Consider the following 20,418-nt stretch of genomic DNA (forward strand, 5'->3'; position numbering starts at 1 on the left):
AACGGGAGAGGGGGCCGGTGGGCGAGAAGGGAAAGGAAGGGGAAGACCAAACAACAGAACTGTGGTAGATGGGCAGCTGTGGGCTTGGCATGCATGGGTGTGTAAGGTGGTGTTTGCTGTGTGTGTGTGCATGTGTGTCTCTGTGTGCATGAAAGTGAATGGTGTACATGTCTGTGCCCATTGTGCGTGAGTTCTGTGTGCCTGTGTGTGCGTTGTGTAACATTTGTACCTGGTACGTATAGGCACAGTTGTGCACTTTGTAAATATTTGTATATTTTTCTATTATGCAAACGTTTGTGTGCAATGTGGGTGCCTAGTGTATGTGTGATATATATCTGTGTTCATAAGAATGCATCACGTGTGCCCTTGCTTACGTGAGCATGAACTTAAACAGCGTGCATATCGGTGCTGTCTGTTACAGTGTGTTAGTTCCATGCCCTTGGTGTGTGCACTGCTTATTTATCTGTGTGCATTACTCCTAGGGAGGGTGTGTGTTGGGGGGTTACCAATACACAAGTGTGCTGTGTGTGCACGAGTGAGTAAGGGGGCTTGATCACATGCGTGCGCATACATGTGAGTTCCAGCCGTGGTCCCTGGGCTTAGAGCATGGAGATACTGGGGGAGCGCCTACCCCCAGCCTCGGTCCCCAGCTGGTCCTCGGTTTATAGCCAGTAGTAGAAATTCAAATCAGCCAGCACTGCCTGCAGAGTTCAGTTCCCAGCCAAATTAAAAGTAAATTTGGTTACAACCCACCTACTTTATACCCTTGCAAATGTTAGTGCGTGTGTTTTCCAATCAACTAATATTTTATCTCCCACCAAGAAGCTTCTAAAGTGAGAATCAAAGGCAATGGGATGAAAGTCAGTGAGCTGCAGGGGAGGGAAAAGAGGAAGCAGGCACAGAGGGAGGCGCTCAGTTTTGCTGGCCACCCAAGGTCAGTGCGAAGGAGGGCATTTCAGGCACCATCACGGGGGCCTGGGGAATGCTCCATAAAGAAGCAGCAGAGCTGTAAGTTAGCTCAGGGAAGAACTTCCTGATCATCAAGCTTGTTCAAGTCAAGTCAAGAGGCAGTCACTGGTCATCTGTGTCGAGCATATGTTCATCCTAAGCATAGATAGAGCATCTATTCTCAGAGACATGAGCATCACTTGTCTGAATGGCTGCAGTCTAGACAGTCACTAAGCAGGGCCTGGGCCCAGACCCCAGGAGTTCTGGGAAAATCATCAAAAAAAAAAAAAAAAGAAAGAAAAAATCACTGAGGTATGGACTGCCTGCCTGAGGGCAGTAAAGTGGCTACCTTGCCCAGCACCAAGTCTCAGAAATCACAAGCAGGACATAAAAGAAGGTTCTGAAAGCCAGAAAAACAAGAGTCAGGAGAGGGAGAAGCAAGAAACACGAGGCACCCCTGAGATGAAGGTGGTTGTTCTTGCCAAAACCCATGGTTAGTTGAGGCTGTGTTTAAACAGGGAACCATTGAATAACTTGCTTCCACTTGTTCAGCGTCCCTTAGAGAGGCCCTAACAGTTGCCAGGCCCTGTGTGGGGCCCAAGGACAGAGATTAGGCAGACGTTCGTCCCGGTCTCGAGCGCTTACAGTGCAGCAGGACACAGGGGAGACACGGGACGGGTCTTGGCACCACAGTGGCAGACGAAGCTCAGAGCATGGCGGGACCCCAGGTACAGGAAAGAGGGCATGGTGGTAAGAGGAGGTTTCCTGTGAGAAGGATGGAGATAACCATTCTAGGCTGCGGGTCAGCCAAGTGGTTTAAATCTCTGTACCTCAGTTTCTGCATCTATGAAAAGGGAATAATAAGAGAATCCACTTTGTGGGTTGTTGTGAGGAGTAAATGAGTCCACTTAAGGAAAATGCTCAGAACCCAGTGCCTGACAGGCAGTATGTGTTACAGTTTACCTGCCATGACCATCATCTTCCGGACATGATACAATGTGGGAAATGTGTGAGCCAGAATACCAGCACCTCAGTGTCACTTGAGCCTTGCAAACCAGGACTGTAGATGCCATGCAAGCAGGCTGGAGAGCTAGGCAGGGGCTGGCTCCTGAAGATTCCTGGGGTTCAAAGTCAGAGTTTGGACTTGACATGAGGACAGTGCAAGGGTTTTAAACAGAGAAGGGGTCACATGACAAGATATACCTGTGTAAGAATACCTGAGTCCTTTGTTGGGATAACCAAGTTACCTTTTAATAGAATCATCTCTAACCACCCCTTGGCTTCCTGACTTGACCCAAACTATTGACATTCCTTGTATGTCCCCAGTGACCACTGCCACTGCTATTGCTACTTCTAAGTCATCATTATTATTTAGAGAGGGCTGAAGTAAGTGGTAGTGGTAGCAATTACACATACTGTAATTCTTGTTGATAATGACATTTGTAACTCACTCTGAAAGTGGGCTTTTGACTCCATGCTAAGAATCCAGACTTAATTTTCCTGATCTGAGTTACAGATTGGCAGCCCAAAAGCCTAATGGATTCTGTAATTGTGTTTTGTTTGCCTCAGACAGTGTCTTTTTTTTTTTTTTTAATGAGTTTCCATTTAAAATAGGAATAAATTACACAAAAATCTCCATTTCTACATTGACTTGAAAAGTTAGAAGATCAGGTACCACAGCACTCTTCTGAGGGCAAAGTCACTTTCTTTAGCCTGTGCCCTCTGGTTGGTATTTTTTGAGTGCCCGACTGATTCACACACTGTGGTGTTTGACTGACTCCTGAAATGGAGACTCCTGCCTTAGGCAAGGAAGAGGTGATGTGTGCAGGTGACATACACTCTGCTTCCAGAAGAGCCCTGGGGATCAGGCTGTCTCCCCTAGACGACCCCCTTTCTGCTCCTTTGTGTTCAGGATGGCCAGTTACAAAGATGGGAAGTGAAGGTGATGCAGGGAGTGGGGGGTGCATGACCTTGGGACAGTTACTCAAGTGCAAGGGAACGATGTGTGTCACAAGATCAAAACCTCTGTCTCTCTCCTCTGATTCCCTCCTTCTCATCCCCCACCCCCTCAAGATCGCGAAGCCGGCCCCGAAAATCTCGCCGCCACCGCCATCACCACTGCCCCTCACGGTCCCAGAGCTCAGAGTCCCGCTCCTCCAGCTGCGACAGCAGGTAACCCCTGCCCCGAGGCATCTCCTCACCCTGACCACAGCCCAGGGCCCAGCTGAGACACCATCACCATCAGCTTTGCCTCCACAGTCACTGTTGAGGAAGCCGCTCTCCCAGCAGAGGGGCAGCTCCTGCCTCACACTTGGGCTGTCACCACTTCCTTGCAGAGGGGCTGCAGACAGAAGGACTTGCTGCCTCCACTTATAGGAACAGCGGCCACAGGACTTGCTAACAGTGCTTCTGTGGCCAGGTGCTAAGCACTCTTCATGGTCCACTGCATGATCCCCTCTGCAACCGTAGGAAGGAGGCACTGTTGTCATCCCCACTTTAGAGATGAGGAAACTGAGGCACAGAGAGGTTAAGGAACTTGCCAGGCACTTAGCTGCTAAGGGACAGAGCTAGGCCTGAACTGGGCCGTCTGGTTCACTTGGCTGTCTCTCACTCGGGGTTGTTCTAAGCACAGAGAAGCTAAGCGACCTATGAAAGGCTACATGGCACAAGGTATCTAGTTCTGTGGCCCTTCCAAGCCCTCTTGCTCCTAACATTGACCCTCTTTATGCTGACACATTGGCTGCCCCAGCCTGAGCAGGGGAAGAGGCTCTTGTGGATGAGAAGAACAAGAAAAAGAGGGAGTGGGGCTGCGTGGATGTTGGTGTTTGAAATTGTTGAGACCATTGGGAATGTCAAGGGCCCCTTCGTGGTACCAGGCCAGTTTCCAGATGTCAGAGGCTCCTTTATTCTTTCTTAAGTCCTCCTCACACTTGGCCTATGTAGTCACGTAGTCACCTCACCTAGGAAGATTTAAAAATCTCACTGTCCTGGTCCCACCACATTCCCAGCTAAGTCAGAATGTCTACAGGAAGGAAGAGGAGGAAGAGAAATAGGAATCTAAATTCTACTCTGAGCTGGGCACTGTGCTGCAATTGCAAATAGATTCTGTCTGTTAATCATCCCCATCACACCATGAGCCAGACCAGAGCTTCTCTGCCTTGGCTGCTCTGTGATCGCTTTGAAAGTCTAAAAATACCAGTGCCTGGATCCCATCTCTAGACATTCTGATCTAATCCAGATGAGCGTGGAGCAGGTGTGAAAGCAGCCCCTGACATTGAGGACTCTCCCCAGTAGCTGTGGTGTTCCCACATCACACAAGGCTGCTCTGTGATCCTGAGTGATCCAGACAAAATCAAGACCCTCTTGGAAGCAGGTGCAAGCCTGGACAAAACAGGGACTTTGTCCACGACCCCAAAGTGACCCTGCATCTCTCCATTCTCCATCTTTACCAGTGATAGCCTCGACTTCAGTCTAGTCTCCCCTCCTTCTAGCTAAGACTGGTGAAGACACCCAATCAGAGAATTACCTCTGCTCCCTGACAGCATCCAGTCAGCTCAAAGCCCCAGCTCTTTACATGCTCCCCAGAGTCCCCAACCACATGCTCCTAATAGATTCTCTCTGACCACCCCCCACCCCGACGGAGATGTCCTCCACTCGCCCATGGTGCGTGTTCTCCATCACTGCAGGGAGCGGTAACGAGATGCTTGCTTGAGCACAAGGTGCCCCCATTGGCCTTTGTCTGGAGGGCGCTGACACACTGAGTTCAACTGCATCATTTACATTTACAGCTGAGAAGCCTGCGTGTTGGTGGGCAGAGGGGCGACTGGCAGAGCTGGTGCCAGGACCCAGATCTGTGTGCCTCAGCCCGAGCCTGGGTGGGAGGATGGTGCAGATCCCGCTTGCAGACTCTCAGCGGCCACACCCTACCTTTTCTAAGGCTCACCTCTTCCGAAAGGGGCACGTGGTGCAGGCCCTCGCCCCGGCCCTCCTGCTCTCATGTCCCTTGCCGCTGCTGCCGCCCGAGCTCCCCAGTGCCTGTTGCGCTGAGGGACACTCCAGCAGGTGTGGGAGCAACCTGAGAGCTGGCCCTTGGGCCACTCAGGAGAAAAGTGAGAGGCCCTAGAGCAGAGAGGGCCACTCCAGTACAAGAACCAGAGGCACTGGTTCCCACAGGGCCCTCGTTCTGCCACTACAACCTGTGTGATGTCAGGCAGGTTCCTAAACATCCCTGAGCCTCAGCTCTCTCATCTGGGAATAAGAAGTAATACCTGCCCTGTCTGTCTTTGAGTTGGAGAGAGGATTGTGAAAGCACCTTAAGAAGGGCTTACAAATGCCATGAAAATCCATAAGGTGTTATTTTTATCACTACTGTGACTCAGAGCTAAACAGTAATGCCGAGTCCAAATACACCCTTTCTAAGGAGTCAGAGATTCCTTTAGTTTCCACCACAGACAGGCAGCCAGATCTACATCTGACAAGCTTGCAGAAGGCATTTTTGTCGTTTTCATCAGATTTTTTTTTTCAAAAGTTTTGGGTGACAGTCAATAAGATGCCTCTGTTTCACAGATGGTGAAGCCAGATACACAAAGACACACAGATATAAGCAGTTACATTTATAGACAAACACATGAAAACACAGATGGACACACCCAGACGTACACACAGTCACGTACAGACACAGACAGGCAAGCAGAGAGATAATCACAGGCACACAAAGGACAGTAAACTGAATCAGGATCATCGGGACCCTTTCTGTCTTCACAGCTGCATCCCCAGCCGCCACAGCAGTGCCAGGTACATGAATACACATTTGTCAAACGAACAAATGAGAGAATAAATGAACATGGATGGGTGGGTGGGCGGAGGGATGCGTACATAGTTTACGCAGACACACCGAAACACACTCTGCTGTCCTCAGATCCTATTAGTCCTTCAGTCACCTCTCTGCCATGCTCCCCATCAAAAAGCCCTCAGATCTCTCTGCCCTGCATCCAGGCACCGTGGCCGGTCCCCCGAGGGAGGGCGGAAGTCCCGTCGAAGGCACTCTCGCCGCTGCTCCAAGACCCTCTGCAAGGCCAGCCCAGAGGCCCGGTCCAGCCCCCAACCCAGCCAGCCCCTCCAGATGCTCAGCTTCCTGTCAGCCAGGGGTGTAGTAAGTATTCCGCACAGCCTCCTCTGCCAGTCTTGGCCGGGACACTTGGGGGAAGTGGAGGCACAAGTTCAGAGCAGTGTATGACACATTTTAATTCAGTTTCGGGCAAATATCCCACTGGTTTCAGACCTCCTTCTTGATTTAACTGAATGGTCATTCACCAGCCTTTGGCAGCACTCAGCTTGGAGACTTGGCAAGTCGGGGTGTGTGTGGGGTGGGGGGAATGGGGAAAACCTGAAACACTGAGGCTCTTTATCAGGGGAATGGTGAAAATACATTTTGGTCTCCAGAGTGACATCTGCAGGAGGGCATGTGTGAGACATTGTAGGAGGTTTCTTTGGGGAAGAAGAAGAGGGGTCTTTGATGTAACAGAGGCACTGCAGCTTTGCAGTGAGGTCTGCGTCTTTGACAGCTAGGCTGCAGCACTGATGAGCAGATGGGATTTGATGTCACCCGTATTAACTTGGCCTTGAATATATATATGAGAATTTTCCTCCAAGGAGGTGATAGAACTTAACCTCTCATATTCACACAAGGTCTCAGGGAGTTGAGGACTCAGCTGTCTTCACTAGTTGCTTCCACAGGTGGGACAAAAAAACCAAGGCTCAGAAAGATGAAGGTATGGAATAAAGCCATAGGGCAAAGCAAGAGTGAATCCATTCGAAATACTGGCCTTAAATGGGATCATGCAACAGTCCCTTTGGTCAGCAAGGAGGGTCAACTTCAGACAGTTTGATGCCAGGATCTCCTGAGCAAAGCCTTTGGAGTTGGGTCTGAACTCAGCTTCCTAGCTGTGTAGCTTGGAGAAAGTCATCTAACCTCTTTGAAACTCAGTTTTCTCATTGGCAAATTTGAAATAATACCACTTCCATGTGGCGATTATGGGGGATACCCAGTAACAGAAAGTATATAAAGGCCTTTTGTAGACTCTAAAGGGACAGACAAACAAACAGGAGGAGACTCAACATAGACGTAGCCTTCACTTAGACCTGACAACTGGGAAGGGTCCTGTCTCCTCTAGCTAGGCATGGCGTGGATGTGAAAATTTCAGAGAGTTGCTCCCTTAGAAAGGATGAGCTGGAAGTAAGGAAAATCTCTGAGGTTCTTGCTGGGAGGTCAAGGAAGAGAAGGTGATGATAAACATTGGTTGGATCTGGTTGACACAATAGTTATATCCACAATGCATTCTGGGAATCTCTTATTTACCAGTCAAGACATCTGTATCACCAAGGTATAATTCTGCCGTAATCTTCTGCCTTGCTGGAACCGTCCACAGCTCACCCCAGGCCTTTCTTTTGTAGAAGGAGGGAAACTATAGTTGCTCAGTATTTGCAGATGGTAAATGCTCATGTTCATTCTTCCCTCCACGAATGCCTATGAAAGTTCTTCCCAGTAAGGCAGAGTTCAGAGACCTGGGCTCAAGACTTGGCTTGGCCAGACAAATCCTTTTACTCCTCCCAGCCTCAGCTTCCTCAACTGGAAAATAAGCATGATTATCACACCTGTGTCCCAAAGGAATTGTTGCAGAGGTAGAAGAAAATTTAAAATATAAGCAATAAGAGGTGGAAGAATGGTTTTAAGTCAGTTATAGCCACCCAACCTCTTTGGTTACAGTATTTATGGCAGCCATTCAGTGGCCCCAACTGACACTCTATAAAAAGTGCCACTGGGTGCAAATGGCTTGTATTCTCTCACCTGGGACAGTTTCCAAACCATCAGGTCCAAGATGTTGCAAAACATTGAATGTTAACTCCCCCCATCCCCCCAAAACTGTTGTCCTCCCACACCAGTGAGTGAGTTACCAGATTGGTCATTGGTTCTTAGGGCCCAGCCCCTATTAGAAGAGCAGAAAACTCATCCATACCTAGAAGGCATAGGCCTTAAGAGCCCACCGAACCCAGTGCCCTGATTCCAAAAAGAGAATCTGAACTCACAGATGAGAAATGCCTTCCAGGGTCTCCAGCAAGTCAGAGTTATTAAAAACATGAGATTATTATTTTGTGATCAAATCCTGGTCCCAAGTCAGGGATAGTTATAATATTTAAAATTTTGTCAGCTGCAGTTTCCCCATCCTTCAGAAAATGCAGATAATAAAACTCTTCTTCAAAAACCTTGTTCATTGGACAAAAGCAAAATAATTTTGTAAGCAGCTGAGCCTGGTACTTGGCACAGGGGCAAAAATAAGCAAATAGTAGATAGTGTCAGGGTGACAACATTCCAGATGCTGGCTCTGTATTTTCCAACTGTGGAACCTTGAGCAAGTTACATAAATTCTCCATGCCTCCGTCTTTCCCAAGTCAGCAGAATGAGGATAATAGTAAGACCTACCTCATAAGAGGGATATTGTAAGGATGCAACAACTCACTGTAAGACTTTTAGACTGTAACAGGTGAGTGGTAGGTCCTTTGTTGCTGGCGGTGGATAGAAGTAACAGCAGTATTAACAATGGAAGTGGTAATAATAGTAGCAACAATAGTAGCGGCACTGATAATAGTAATGGAGTAGTAGGAATGGTTCCAGGCCCGGGTTAGTTTGTGGATGAGCTGAGACCTCAGCTAGAAGCCCTGCTTCCCCTGCTTGCAGTTTCCTCCCATCCTTGATGGCAGCTGCAATCCAAATGGCTGGCCCCACCCTGCTCATGGCTGCCTGAGTCCTGGGGACATCAGACACCCCAAGTCTGGCCCTCCCGATGCTCTCCACACGGTTCTTTCTCATCCTGTCTCCTGCACAGGCACAGGTGGAGAGGATACCAGATTGGACCAAAGGTTTTCTGAGAGTCCAAGATTTTCCCAAACTCTCTGCTAAAGAGAACAGCAAAGTCACAGTCATTGAGTCACTTGTTTGACCACTTGTTCAAATCTACCAATTATCTACTAAGCATCTATAAAGCGTCAGTTCTGATGTAGCCCTCAGAATCCAGTGAATAAGAAATAGCCTATGCCTTCTTATAAAGAAGACAGACAAAACTGTAATGGAAAATACACAACAATGAATACTGAGATGGGATGGGGGTAAGGAGGCAGGGGAGGAGGGGATTGGGGTTCAAGTTAGGTTAGGGCAGAGGAGATGACAACTGGGAAACTAGACAATGGAAACAGGAATTGAATGCTGGAGTCAGGATGGAGACAGAATTCCAGCACAGGAGATGGGGTTCTGGAGGTGAACAGGAGCTGGAGCATAAGAGATGTCCTATGCCATGGTTCCTGCCACAACTCATGGCAGGCATCTCATACGCACAGCTCTTTAAAGAATCAAGGATGGAAAAAAAAAAAGAATCAAGGATGGGCACATGACATCAAGGGGGCCTACTTACATATGTGAATATGCAAATAATAAATAAGCTGATGATAACTAGAAGTCCTCTTGCTTGGTCAGAGCCCAGATCCAAATGGAGGGTCCCAAGGAGTCAGTCCTTTGTGGCCTTATTCATTTCTTATCTACACTTAATCATTTCTGTTCAAGGCATTAGAGAGACAGATGAATAAGCCGGCTTCTGAATCCCAGAGCTCACGCTCTAGTCATCCACAGAATACTGAAGTACTGTAGGATAAATATTGTCATTAGGACTGAGACTGAGTCGGTACTTGAATACTTGCAAACCAGTTGATAAATACACCCTGTCGCCACCCACTCTCCAGTCAACAAAGCCATCCCTTCCCTCCTCTGGTACCTCCTGGACCTTCTCACAGACCAGCAGCTAAACATTGGTACCTGGCAGCCCTTCAGTGCCAAGCCTGGTTATTTTCAGATGGGGCAGTACTCACACTCGACCAGTTGTTGAATATTTTCAATATCAGCCTTGGAGGTGATAGAAACAAGTATAATATGTAATAGGACCACAGGGAAAGGACCAGACAATGTCTAAGAGATCTTGGTGCCTGAGAGGACTTTACAAATAAAGGAACTTATAAGTCGGGCTTTGAAGGATGAGAAGGAGCTCACCCAGTTGAGTTGGCTGATGAATAAAGGAATGGTAAATACCACTACATGCCAGGCACAATCACATACTTTATACAGGTTTCTTTTTTTCCCTCATTTGATTCACAAAAAAAATTCTTTGAGGTAGGTGCCATCATTATCACCATTTTTCAAATGGGAAAACTGAGGCTCAGAGAGGTGAAATGACTTAAGTAGATAGCCCAATTAGGAGGAAGAGGAGCTAGTATGAATCATGGCTTATATCTCAGACGCTTACTCTGATAGCCAGAGGGCCAATTGGATGACAGAGAGGTTGGTGGCCCCAAAGTTTGGCCACACCCTGTCCCTATAGCAGAGAGTTCTCAGTTAAGTCTACCCTAACTGGAGGGGGAACTTAAAGGGGCTTATCAAGACTGAAGTTAGACTCAAGAAAAGGCTTCTTTTCTCTTCCTGCCTGCAGCAAGCCAGCAGTTTCCACATAATCCTTGTCAACAAAAACTTGCACAGATTAAAAAAAAAAAAAAAGCAGAACTTGGGCTCTATAAGAGAGGGCCTCATTTGTGAACAGGAGGAAGCAGGAGAGGATAGTGATGAAGACAGGAGCTTTGGAGCAGATCCACACACTTTGGAGTTCTTGACCTCATCTCCCTGTGAGACTGAGCCATAGCTCGTGCTTCCCTGAGCACCTACTATGTGCTGTAGTCTACACGTGTCACCTCATGTATTTCTTACAATAGCCTTTCAAGGGAGTTTCCATTAGTATCCTTATTTTATAAGAATAAACTAAAGACTGGAAAACTTAAGTAAAAGGTACCTATTAAGTGTAGAAGTGAAGACTCAAAGCCAGAACATTTGCCCTCAGGGTTCAGGTGCTTACTGACCTGACCGCCCTTGTGTCATTTTATTTTGCTGAAGCTGTGTCCCAATCTGCACCTTTAGCTAATAATCATACCTACTTCATGGAGTAGTTGTGAGGGTGGAATGAGATCAGTTTGTCCATTTAGTTTTAAAGCATACACTAAGCACCTACTATGTACCAGGCACTTGGTGAGTAGCAGTGAACAAGACAGACAGGTTTCTGCCTTTGTTAGCTTCTATTCTGTGAGCAAAACTTAGCCTGGTGCTAGGGACATAACAATATACAGTAGTTGCTAGTGTTATGATTTGTCATCATAATGGCTTAATTAAACTTGCTCCTGATAAACCCAGACATGGTATTTTTGAAACATCCCTGGCCTCAAAAAGTTTAATTGTATCTAAGATCTCAGATGAACTTCAGAACAACTCTAGAAGAATGACAGGAAAAGCCTTCTGTTTTGCATACCAGGGGAAATGAGCCTGAGGGAGTATACCTGGAGGGCCTAGCCCTCCCACCTCTGTCCCAGGTTCTTGTACTTTCTGCAAAAGGCTTTGAGCCCTTGCTCAAACTGAGAGACTCACTGTTCAGTTCTATTCATTGTAGTTTAGAGAGGAAAGGGACTAAAACGCGGGAGAAAGGGGCTGTGAGACTCAGGCATTTGTGGGACCAGTTATTCTTTTTATATGGAAAATGGAATCACATTGTCAACTTTTACTTTTGCCAAGCAAGGACGGAAGAAAGAAAACCACCATTTTCTGTAATGAAAGGGACATGTACCAGGCAGAGCAGGGAGACTAGCCATGGCCTCAGAAGAAAGGATGAGACTTTAAGTCAAATGCATTTAGCTGGATGAAGAACTCATTCCATTGAACTTACTTTCTCATTTGAATTTGGACTGGTGAAAATTTTGCCTAACTGGATCCATGTAGAAATTTTCAAGAACGGGTAGGCTGAGGGTTATCAAGAGGGGCTTCTGAAAAAGGAGGGGCTAATAAGAAATGGTGAGGTTGAAGCTACCAGTCCCCTTCAGCTTCCTGATGGAGCGAAGGAGAGAGGAGGCTAGACTCTGTCCCTGAGCCCAAGGTCAATTTCAGTGAACAGCCCAGTGGGACAGTCCCCCACCCCGCAGCCCTGAAGGACTTTGTCATCTTCCCACCATCCTCAGCAGATCCCTGCCTTTTTCCATCCTTCCCCCTCTCAAATGAACTCCCAACAGGTCAATGAATCCATTCTTTTGCTGTTTTCCTAATTAGTGTGCAAAGGAAGATGAACAACAGCAAGGAAAATAAACTTAACGTCTTTGTGAAACAAAAGGGTTTAAAAAAGGGAGGGTGGGGAATAACCAGAACCCTCTAGCTAAAAGCTCTGCCGTGCAGCTCTACATTCACATGAGAATTTCCAGTCCCCCATATGGCAAGGAGGGAAAAAAAATTTATAGCCATCTCTCTCCATGGGGCCATTTGAAGCTCAGTAAATGGACTTGTTCAATTTAATTGGAATTCTCTTCTTGATTGTATTTTTGTAACCTATTAGGCCGTGCTGCCTCTTGATCTCAGAATTCAGCTGAAATTAAATTTTGAAGTGTAAGTGAGAGGTTGCCTTTTTTTCCCATTCTTGATTAAATAATGATTTGAAACAAAAACAATAAATAATGGTGCCAGCTTCCCTGGAGGGCTGAGAGAGACTCCCAGTGAAACACCAGGAGCTGGAGTTTGTGGTGGGGGGATTTAATTACTTATTAGAAAAATCCAAGTGTTGATGCTGAGTATATTAAGGAAAAAGAAGAGGCAAGCTTATGAGTTCAAATGAAGAAAAAAAAAAAAAAAACCATCTTCACATTGGTGGGGGCTAAAAGAATAAAGGGAACGTACTCATTTGTTTAGTCCCAATGGCCATGAGTTTGTGAAAAGCAACCTGTCCTTTAAAAAAAATCTGAGACTGGCAATCATGACTCAAAAGAGAAGACTGTGTAATAGCTCTGGGGTCTGGACAGGGCTCCATGGCTCTGGTCTCCTGGTTTCTTTCACTGACAAAATCCAAGAGGGTAGAAAGGGCAGAGATGGGGAAGACGGGAGGGAGAGATGAAATATACAAAATGCATGATGTTTGTGCTGCTTTCAGATAGATTTCGGGTAGCAATGAACACTTAGAACAGAGAGTCACCAACTTAGATGTCTCAGGGGCCAGGCCACTAATAGATAAGCAACAGGGACCCCATAAGGCCTAAGGACAGGAAAGCCCATGCCCCATCTAAAAGGGGCAGCTCCAATTACTCACAAACTGATTATTACCCAGCAGGAATGCTGACTCAATCTTGCCAGATCCTCTTAAGTTTCAGCATGAACTAGAAATGGGTTTGCTATGTGAGTATGCCCAACTCTACAATGTTGACACTTCCTTCAAATTTATTGGCGAACATAAATATGTTTAGCCAATAAGTGGGTCAAAGAAAGCATAACTTGAAACTTGAAGCAAAGCATAACTTGGCCTGTCAGTTTTCTAGGGGTGATTTGGGGTGTTGAGACTGATGCTGTCCATTTACGTCCCCTCCCCAACCCCACCCCACTTCACATACTGCCAGTGTCCAGCTTCCAGTATTGCTCTCTGGCTGCTAAAGACCACTTTGCTTGGCTGGGCGGCAGTTTGAAACTGCTGAAGAATTGACATCTCTTGGGGGCAACCTTTAACCCATGAGTGTGAGGAACTGGTGTATAAATATCCAGCTCCCTCCTTGGTTGAGATGAGTTCTGGAGCCAGTTCTGTCCTCTCTCTTTTCTCTCCCCCAGCTCACTGCCCCTCAAATAAGATTCCTTGGTCTCAAATAAACTGCCAGCACTCAAATTCCTGTCTCAATTTCTAGGAGAATCCACATGGAGACAGGTATTATTTCACTTTGTGATTAAACAAATTTTACAGGGGCTGAACTTTTGTGCAAAGCCCCCAAAATAGGCCTTTGTGAAGACATGGAAAGAAGGACATGACTGAGGTGGAGGAAGGGTTCAGAGTGGACCTCAGAAGAGAAGCCTGGTAAGAGGGTCGCAGGCCTTATCTAGGGGTCCCCAGTACATGAGTGCATTGTTCCTGTACAAAAGTGGATCTAGAAGGACTCCTCCCAGTGAGCCTCTTGAGGACCGTTTTGCAGCTAAGATGGGGATATAGGAGCAGAGAGCAGTTATGTGCGTCGAAGAGAAATTTCGAAGAGATGAAGGAGAAGATGAATTGTGAGAGGCCTGTTATCAAAATGAAAGACAGGGAGGAGCAAGGGGGGCCATCCTGTCATGTCAGTGTCCATTGGGCAACAGTTTGCCTCTTACATGGCAGAGCAGGAGTGAGTATCTGACGAGGAAGGAGACACTTAGGGACAGGAGGCAAGAGCACAGAGGCTTCTATTGTCTGCCTGTCATTATGTCCTTGACGTGAAGGGCTCCTCTGCATTGTCACGGCACCCCCTTATACACACACACACACACACATATATGCACACCCCCCCTACAGTCTGCCTTTGGCCCCCCTGAGCTATATCTTCCCTCCTCTGGAGAAGGAGGAATCCAAGACTCACAAGTCATTAAACAATCTGGACATCCCTAATGAGTTTATGAAAATATTTCTATCATCTGGAAACAGGGGCAGAGCCCATCAAGACTGGTAAAGACACAGCCAAGTAGAGGTCACTGAAGGTAACAGAAATGAAGGTCTTTGGGCTACCACCTCTTCCCCCAACCTTCAAAGTAATCCTTAGAGCAGGTCAAGCAGGTCAAGATTTGTGTACCCAGGACCTGCCAGGCATGTCATTATGCTGGGTGTGCCCTGTCCAAAGGCTCTGGAGTTAAACCCCCCTGACTCTCCATTTGTCAAGCCAGCTATGGAAACAGACATGAGGCTGCTTCAGTCCAGAGAAAGGTGTGTCTTTTTTCTAATTTGTCTGACCAGAAGGGGCACCATTTTCAATTTCCTGACCCAGGAGGAACACCATTCTAGCACCCAAACAAAGTCAGTGCATGGGCCAGCAGCCCTGTTGAGTGCAAGAGACCAGATCCAGTTCATGTTTTAACCTGACCTCCCAGAATAGCAGAAGGTGGCAAAGGAAGTAAAGAGACCCAGCACTGCTTGTCTCATCTGGAAGGCTCCTCAGGTCTGGAGCTTCTCACCTTAGCCTGGAGCTTACGCTGTTGAGCATCTGTAGACTCTTGCTTTCTCTTGAGATTGTAGGCCCAAGGAGGGCTGGGGGGAAGAGCTTTCCTTCTCTCTGCCACTGACCTGGACCTAAAACTTGATTATAGAGGTTCTCTGCAGCTTACATGCCCAGCCCTGAGCTGGTCTCAAGACCCCAACTTTCAGCCCATCCAGATAGAGACAGGTAATTATCCCACCCAGTAACAGTGCTGTGGCAGACAAAAGTCACTCATTTTTGAATGAGTGAATGGATGAGTGAAAGAATGAATGAAATAGAGAGTTTTGTGTTATCCTGGCCTGGGACTCAGAGAAGGCTTTCAAGAGGAGGTGATACGTAAACTGGAGGATGAATAAATTTATCCATGTGAAGTAAGGAACAGGGGGAAAATGTTCTAGGCAGAGGAAATGGCATGTGCAAATGGCCTGGGGTTGGGAAAGCAAGATGTGGTGGCAAAACCAAGAAAACTTCCCAATTGATTGCCTTAAGGTTGTACAAACCAAAACTGGGGAGGGGCTGTATGGAAGAGATGAGGTTTGTGAAGGACACAGGATTGGGTTGTAAAGGACACTGTCATGCATGTCAAAGAATTTAGATTCATCCAAAGAAATGGGACTTTTAAATAAGCAGGAGAGGTTGGTATTTTTAGCATAGGGTCAAGTTAGTGAAGACATTTCAGTAGCACGATTATCTCTGTTTTCTGGCAATGATAGAAAAGCATGATGCCTTATACAGTTCTCAGTTCTGTTACATGTGGATAGTGATTGTGGTCAGGTGGAGAGACACTGAAAGTGTCACTGTGAGCTCAGTGTATGGGATTGAGAACGTGAAAAAGGCACGGTCCCTGTCTAGATCCATTAGCCTCAAGGGGCCTTACTTTCAGGAAGTCCTTCTCCCTGGGTACTCATGATGAACCAGGACATATGCTTTGAAATTAGTAGTCAAGGTGGAAACGAGTACCTGAGCGGAGAAAAGCCCGACCTGGATGCCTCCAGGTAGCAAGCCACAAGATAACGAAACCCATTATATTCATAGTCCAGCCTGGCTTCCTTCAGGAAGGGTTTACCTGAATCACTTGTGATACACTGACTACCAAACACTCATCATCTCTGAGGCAAAGATTCCATGACCCCAGACCAAACCCCAGGTCCCAGGTCCCAGGGTCCAACTGCCTTGTGTGATGCTTTCTCATTCCTGACAGAGGTGGTGGAAATAGACATGTAACCATTGAACTCACAGAGGTGGTAAAGATTTGGCATCCAACCTGCAAACCAGAAGACAGAAAGAAGCTGAATGGAAAAGGGGTCTTTACATTAATTTTAAAAGAAATCTCACACTAGAAAGCCCCACTTGGGCAACCTTATTTTAAGATCCCTTGTCCCAGAGCAAAACTAGCCAGACTGTCAAATGGGAAGTGGCAGCCGCACTGGGTGAAAGTTGGTAAAGCTGGACCATCACCTTGTCGGTGTGCAAAGCCTCCTGGGAGAATCTGCAAAGGAAGTTCTGCCTCCCCAACTCCAGGAGCTGATATCCCGAGCTGGTGGAGCCACTGCTATTATTCTCACTGTTCCAGTGTCTCTGTATCTCACCCTCATGACCAGTTGCTGAGAAGACAGAAATATTTCCTTAAGAAATCCCTAGCGCCCCCCTTCTTTAGGCTCAAAGTTCATAGGAGAAGCTGGGTGGGGGAAGCAGACTTTTGATGGTGAGATCTGTGCTAATACTTGCAGGGCCTGGGACAAGAGTATAGAAGGAGAAGCCATACACTAAATGTTTTTAAATCAAGACAGCAAACTTAGATGAAGTATGTTCTCCTATCTTGGCAAACATATCTTTGAAATGATCGGGAGAGTCAGATTTGGATTTAGGGCCTCGGACCCCTCGGAGTGCCGGACCACAACATGACAGTGTGGAGAGAATCTGCCCCAACGCCCTGGTCCCTCCTATTCTCCCCCCGCATCTTGCTTCATCACCATGACGGACCTCTCACACATGCACATGGACACCTCAGTCCGAACATCCAAATTCCATTCAGATAGCCATATTTGGACCTACAAATGTGCACACTTGAAGCATGGTCTATCCCTGGGAGAATAGATCATGGAGAGCCTGAAGACACCCTGGAAGGGGACTCAACGGCCATTTAAACAGAGAATTCTGGGACTTCAGGTCTCCAGAGACTAATCTCAAGGAAAGGTTTCCAGGTAGCCCTGCAGATTTCTCGACCCATGGGAATGGTTGTCACTGGAGGAGACCCAGGCAGAGGTCCCTCTTGCCCACAGCTAAGCATGGTATATTGATAGGGACCGATCCAACGGTGTCATCTGAGCTGTAAGACTGGTCTGAGTGTTTAAAGAAAACCATCCATTATACTTCTAAACACTCTATAGCCTTCCCAAGGGCTGGCTCTCCTCCATCACCTCCTTTACTTCTTCATCTGCCCTAGATTAGCCACACCCAGGATTCTGGGGACCCTTCTGCATTCCCAGTCACCCCAAAGCCAAATCTCCAAGCCCCTCCCAAAGCCGTTTGTTACAAGCACACCCTCCCTGTGCCCCGCCCCCCATCTTGACATCTCAGATTGATGCAAACTCTAGCCACCATCTGTGTTGTCAGCAAGGGTTTCTTGATCCAACTTGGGCGTTAAGGGACTGACAAGGTCAGTGTTGATGGCTTGAGGTCCCCTTACTGAGAAAGCCAACCAGAAGTGATGCTTCACCTGTCAAGAACACTGAAAACCCAAAGTCCAAAGTTCAGGGCCCAGTGTGAGGATGTACAGAAAGGTGTGTGTTTTTACTTGTCATTTGCGACTCTAATGATGGACTCACCTTGCCCGCTCTTCCCTTTCTCTTACACCTTACCTACCTACTAAAGGAGGAGTTCTTGCTTGGTAAGTGGATATAATCCGCAAAGACATGAGAGAATTTATTAGAAGCCACTCGAGAGCCTTAGCTACCTTCTCCAGGGGGAAAGGACACACGCAAATATCCGTAGAGAGCTTTTTTTTTGTTTGTTTTCAGTCAGACAATTTGACTTCCATTTTTTTGTCTTCCCACCCTTTCTTTTCCCCTTTAGTTGGAAACTACTAAAATATCATTTTGTGACCTCGACTTTATATTAAAAAAAAAACCCCTCTCATCTTTATTTGATTTCTTTTCCCCATGTGATATTTGTTTAGGGTTCTATTTGGGCAACTTTTTCTTTAAGAAAAAAAAAAGTCAAATTCATTGAAGATTTTGTTGACATTTAAAATTTTGGCTTTATCTCCTTTTGTCGTTTTTAAGTTTCAAGATGTATTTTTTCAGGCCCATAGCTTCCTTTCTTTCCCCCTACCTTTCTTTATTTTTATTGTTGTTTTAGGTTAAGGGTGTTTACACACACCCCCTTTCTTTTAAGTTGTCTCTTTTGTTTGAGTTAATTCATTAGAAATTTTGTATAATTTCCTTTTTCTTTTGTTTAATCTGGATCGCATGCTTTTTCTCTGCATGATACCTAAATCTTCCAGTTATCCTAGCAGGGGGTTTAAAAAAAAAAAAAAGATCTCCTTTCTGTGGTATTCTTTCAGGAATTTGTGCTTTTGTTTTTTGGCGTCTCTTCTTTCCTCTCCTCTCTCTCTTTCCTTTCGTTACAGTGCATCATGATGGTAAACATTTCTTGGTTATTTAGACGCAACCCACAGGCCCGGCACTCAGCAGTGTCCAACGGGTCTTTTTGCTTTCAGATCACTGGGTCGGGGTCTGCTGCTGACCTCTTTACCAAAACAGCCAGCCCGCTCACCACCTCCCGAGGACGCTCCCAGGAGTATGACTCAGGCAATGACACCTCCTCGCCACCCTCCACGCAAATCAGTTCAACCAGGTCTCGGGGTCAAGAGAAGGGGAGCCCCAGTGGGGGCCTAAGCAAGAGCCGGGACCCCAACAGTGGAAACACCTCTGATTCAGGGAACTCCTTCACCACTTCCTCACCCCAGAACAAGGGGGCCACTTTGGAGAACCTCTCCCCCACCAGCAGGGGCAGAGAGTCAAGGTCAGTGCACTTGGATGGGAGGATGGGTCCTGACTGAGCTCCACTATCTCAATCTCTAACCTGGCACTGCACCACACACACACACACACACACACACTCCAACCCAGGAGACTTTGATTTGCAAAAGAGAGACAAATTAGCATAATATTGAGAGGGGAGGGACAAGGATATCAGCTTCAGGTATAGCTGGATCCAGGGTCTCAAAAATGTGTCATTGAGAAATTGCCTTTCCCATTACTTCTCTCAGCTCTGCTTCCCCCCTCTTGGCTTTATTTTCAAGCAGATCATCCCAAAGCATTGGCAAATATGCCATCCAGTTAACATCCTGTCGATCTAGCTAGCCAATGGAAGGGAAATGCCTCTTTTCCCAAAATTTCAGCAAACTATCAAGGCAAATGCTCATTGGCTCTGCTTAGTCCAGCTTGTTCACCCAAGACCAAACACACTGCCCAGAGGATGCTGTGTTCTTGGCTAGAATTTGTCACATGCCACCATCAGAGCTAATGAATATTCCTGTGTACACTAAAATTGAAGAAAGTCTGGTTTTCTGAAGGGAAAGCAGGGTACTGTTAATCAGAAGGAGGAATGGAAGTTGGGCAGGAAAAAAAAAGATGTCAATTTTATCAATAATTCCAGGAGAAAGTCTTAACATTAAGTCACTATCATTTAAAAATATACCACAGTATTTACTTTAAAGCTATTATGCCAGAAATACTGAGAATAGCAATAACAACAGTAACAGAAACTATTATTTATGGAGCCCTGACTAAATGCTAGGTATTATGCCAGGTGCCTTCCACCGATAATCTTCCTAAACTCCTTCTACAACCTTTATGGGATAGGTATTATTATAACTTTCTTTTAGCTAATGGGGAAACTGAAGCTCAGAATAGTTAAGAAACTCAGTTAATAAGGGCTGGTGCCAGGACTGAAAACACAGATTTGTATCTCCAGAACTGGAGTTAAGCCTGAATAGCATCTAGCAGGTACCTGCTTAATCTGATCTACATGGACAGCAGGATTCAATAATTTAGACCCAACCTTTCACTGTGAAATATAAATGATATTTAAATCCATGGCTATTTATGTCATGTCAGCTATGAGCAGAGGGCAGTGTGGAAGAGACATCAGTTCTGAATCAGGGGAACCATAGACAGTAAAAGCGGGGGCTGGCAAGGGAGCAGGGACATGGGCTTCAGAGCTGGACAGATCAGGATTTGAGACTCTGAGTGGCCATGAGCAAGGAACTCGCCCTTCTGAGTCTTCTCTGTAAATAAGGGGTGATAATAGTACCAACTTCCTAAGGTTGTTGGGGGAATAAATGAGATGATGCTTGTGAAGCAC

General features: G+C 46.5%; 1 protein-coding gene across 1 annotated transcript in view; it reads left to right on the top strand.

Moving 5' to 3' along the window:
- The window catches only part of SRRM4 (serine/arginine repetitive matrix 4), a 160,723-nt gene that overhangs the window by 132,295 nt on the left and 8,010 nt on the right, over positions 1-20,418 (top strand). The window contains exons 7-9 of the mRNA XM_065905037.1: positions 3,022-3,120; positions 5,944-6,100; positions 18,770-19,074. Coding sequence (XP_065761109.1) covers positions 3,022-3,120; positions 5,944-6,100; positions 18,770-19,074 — 561 coding nt within the window. The remainder of the gene's footprint in view (positions 1-3,021; positions 3,121-5,943; positions 6,101-18,769; positions 19,075-20,418) is intronic.

This window comes from Muntiacus reevesi, chromosome 13 (assembly GCF_963930625.1).
Source record: "Muntiacus reevesi chromosome 13, mMunRee1.1, whole genome shotgun sequence".
NCBI lineage: Eukaryota > Metazoa > Chordata > Mammalia > Artiodactyla > Cervidae > Muntiacus > Muntiacus reevesi.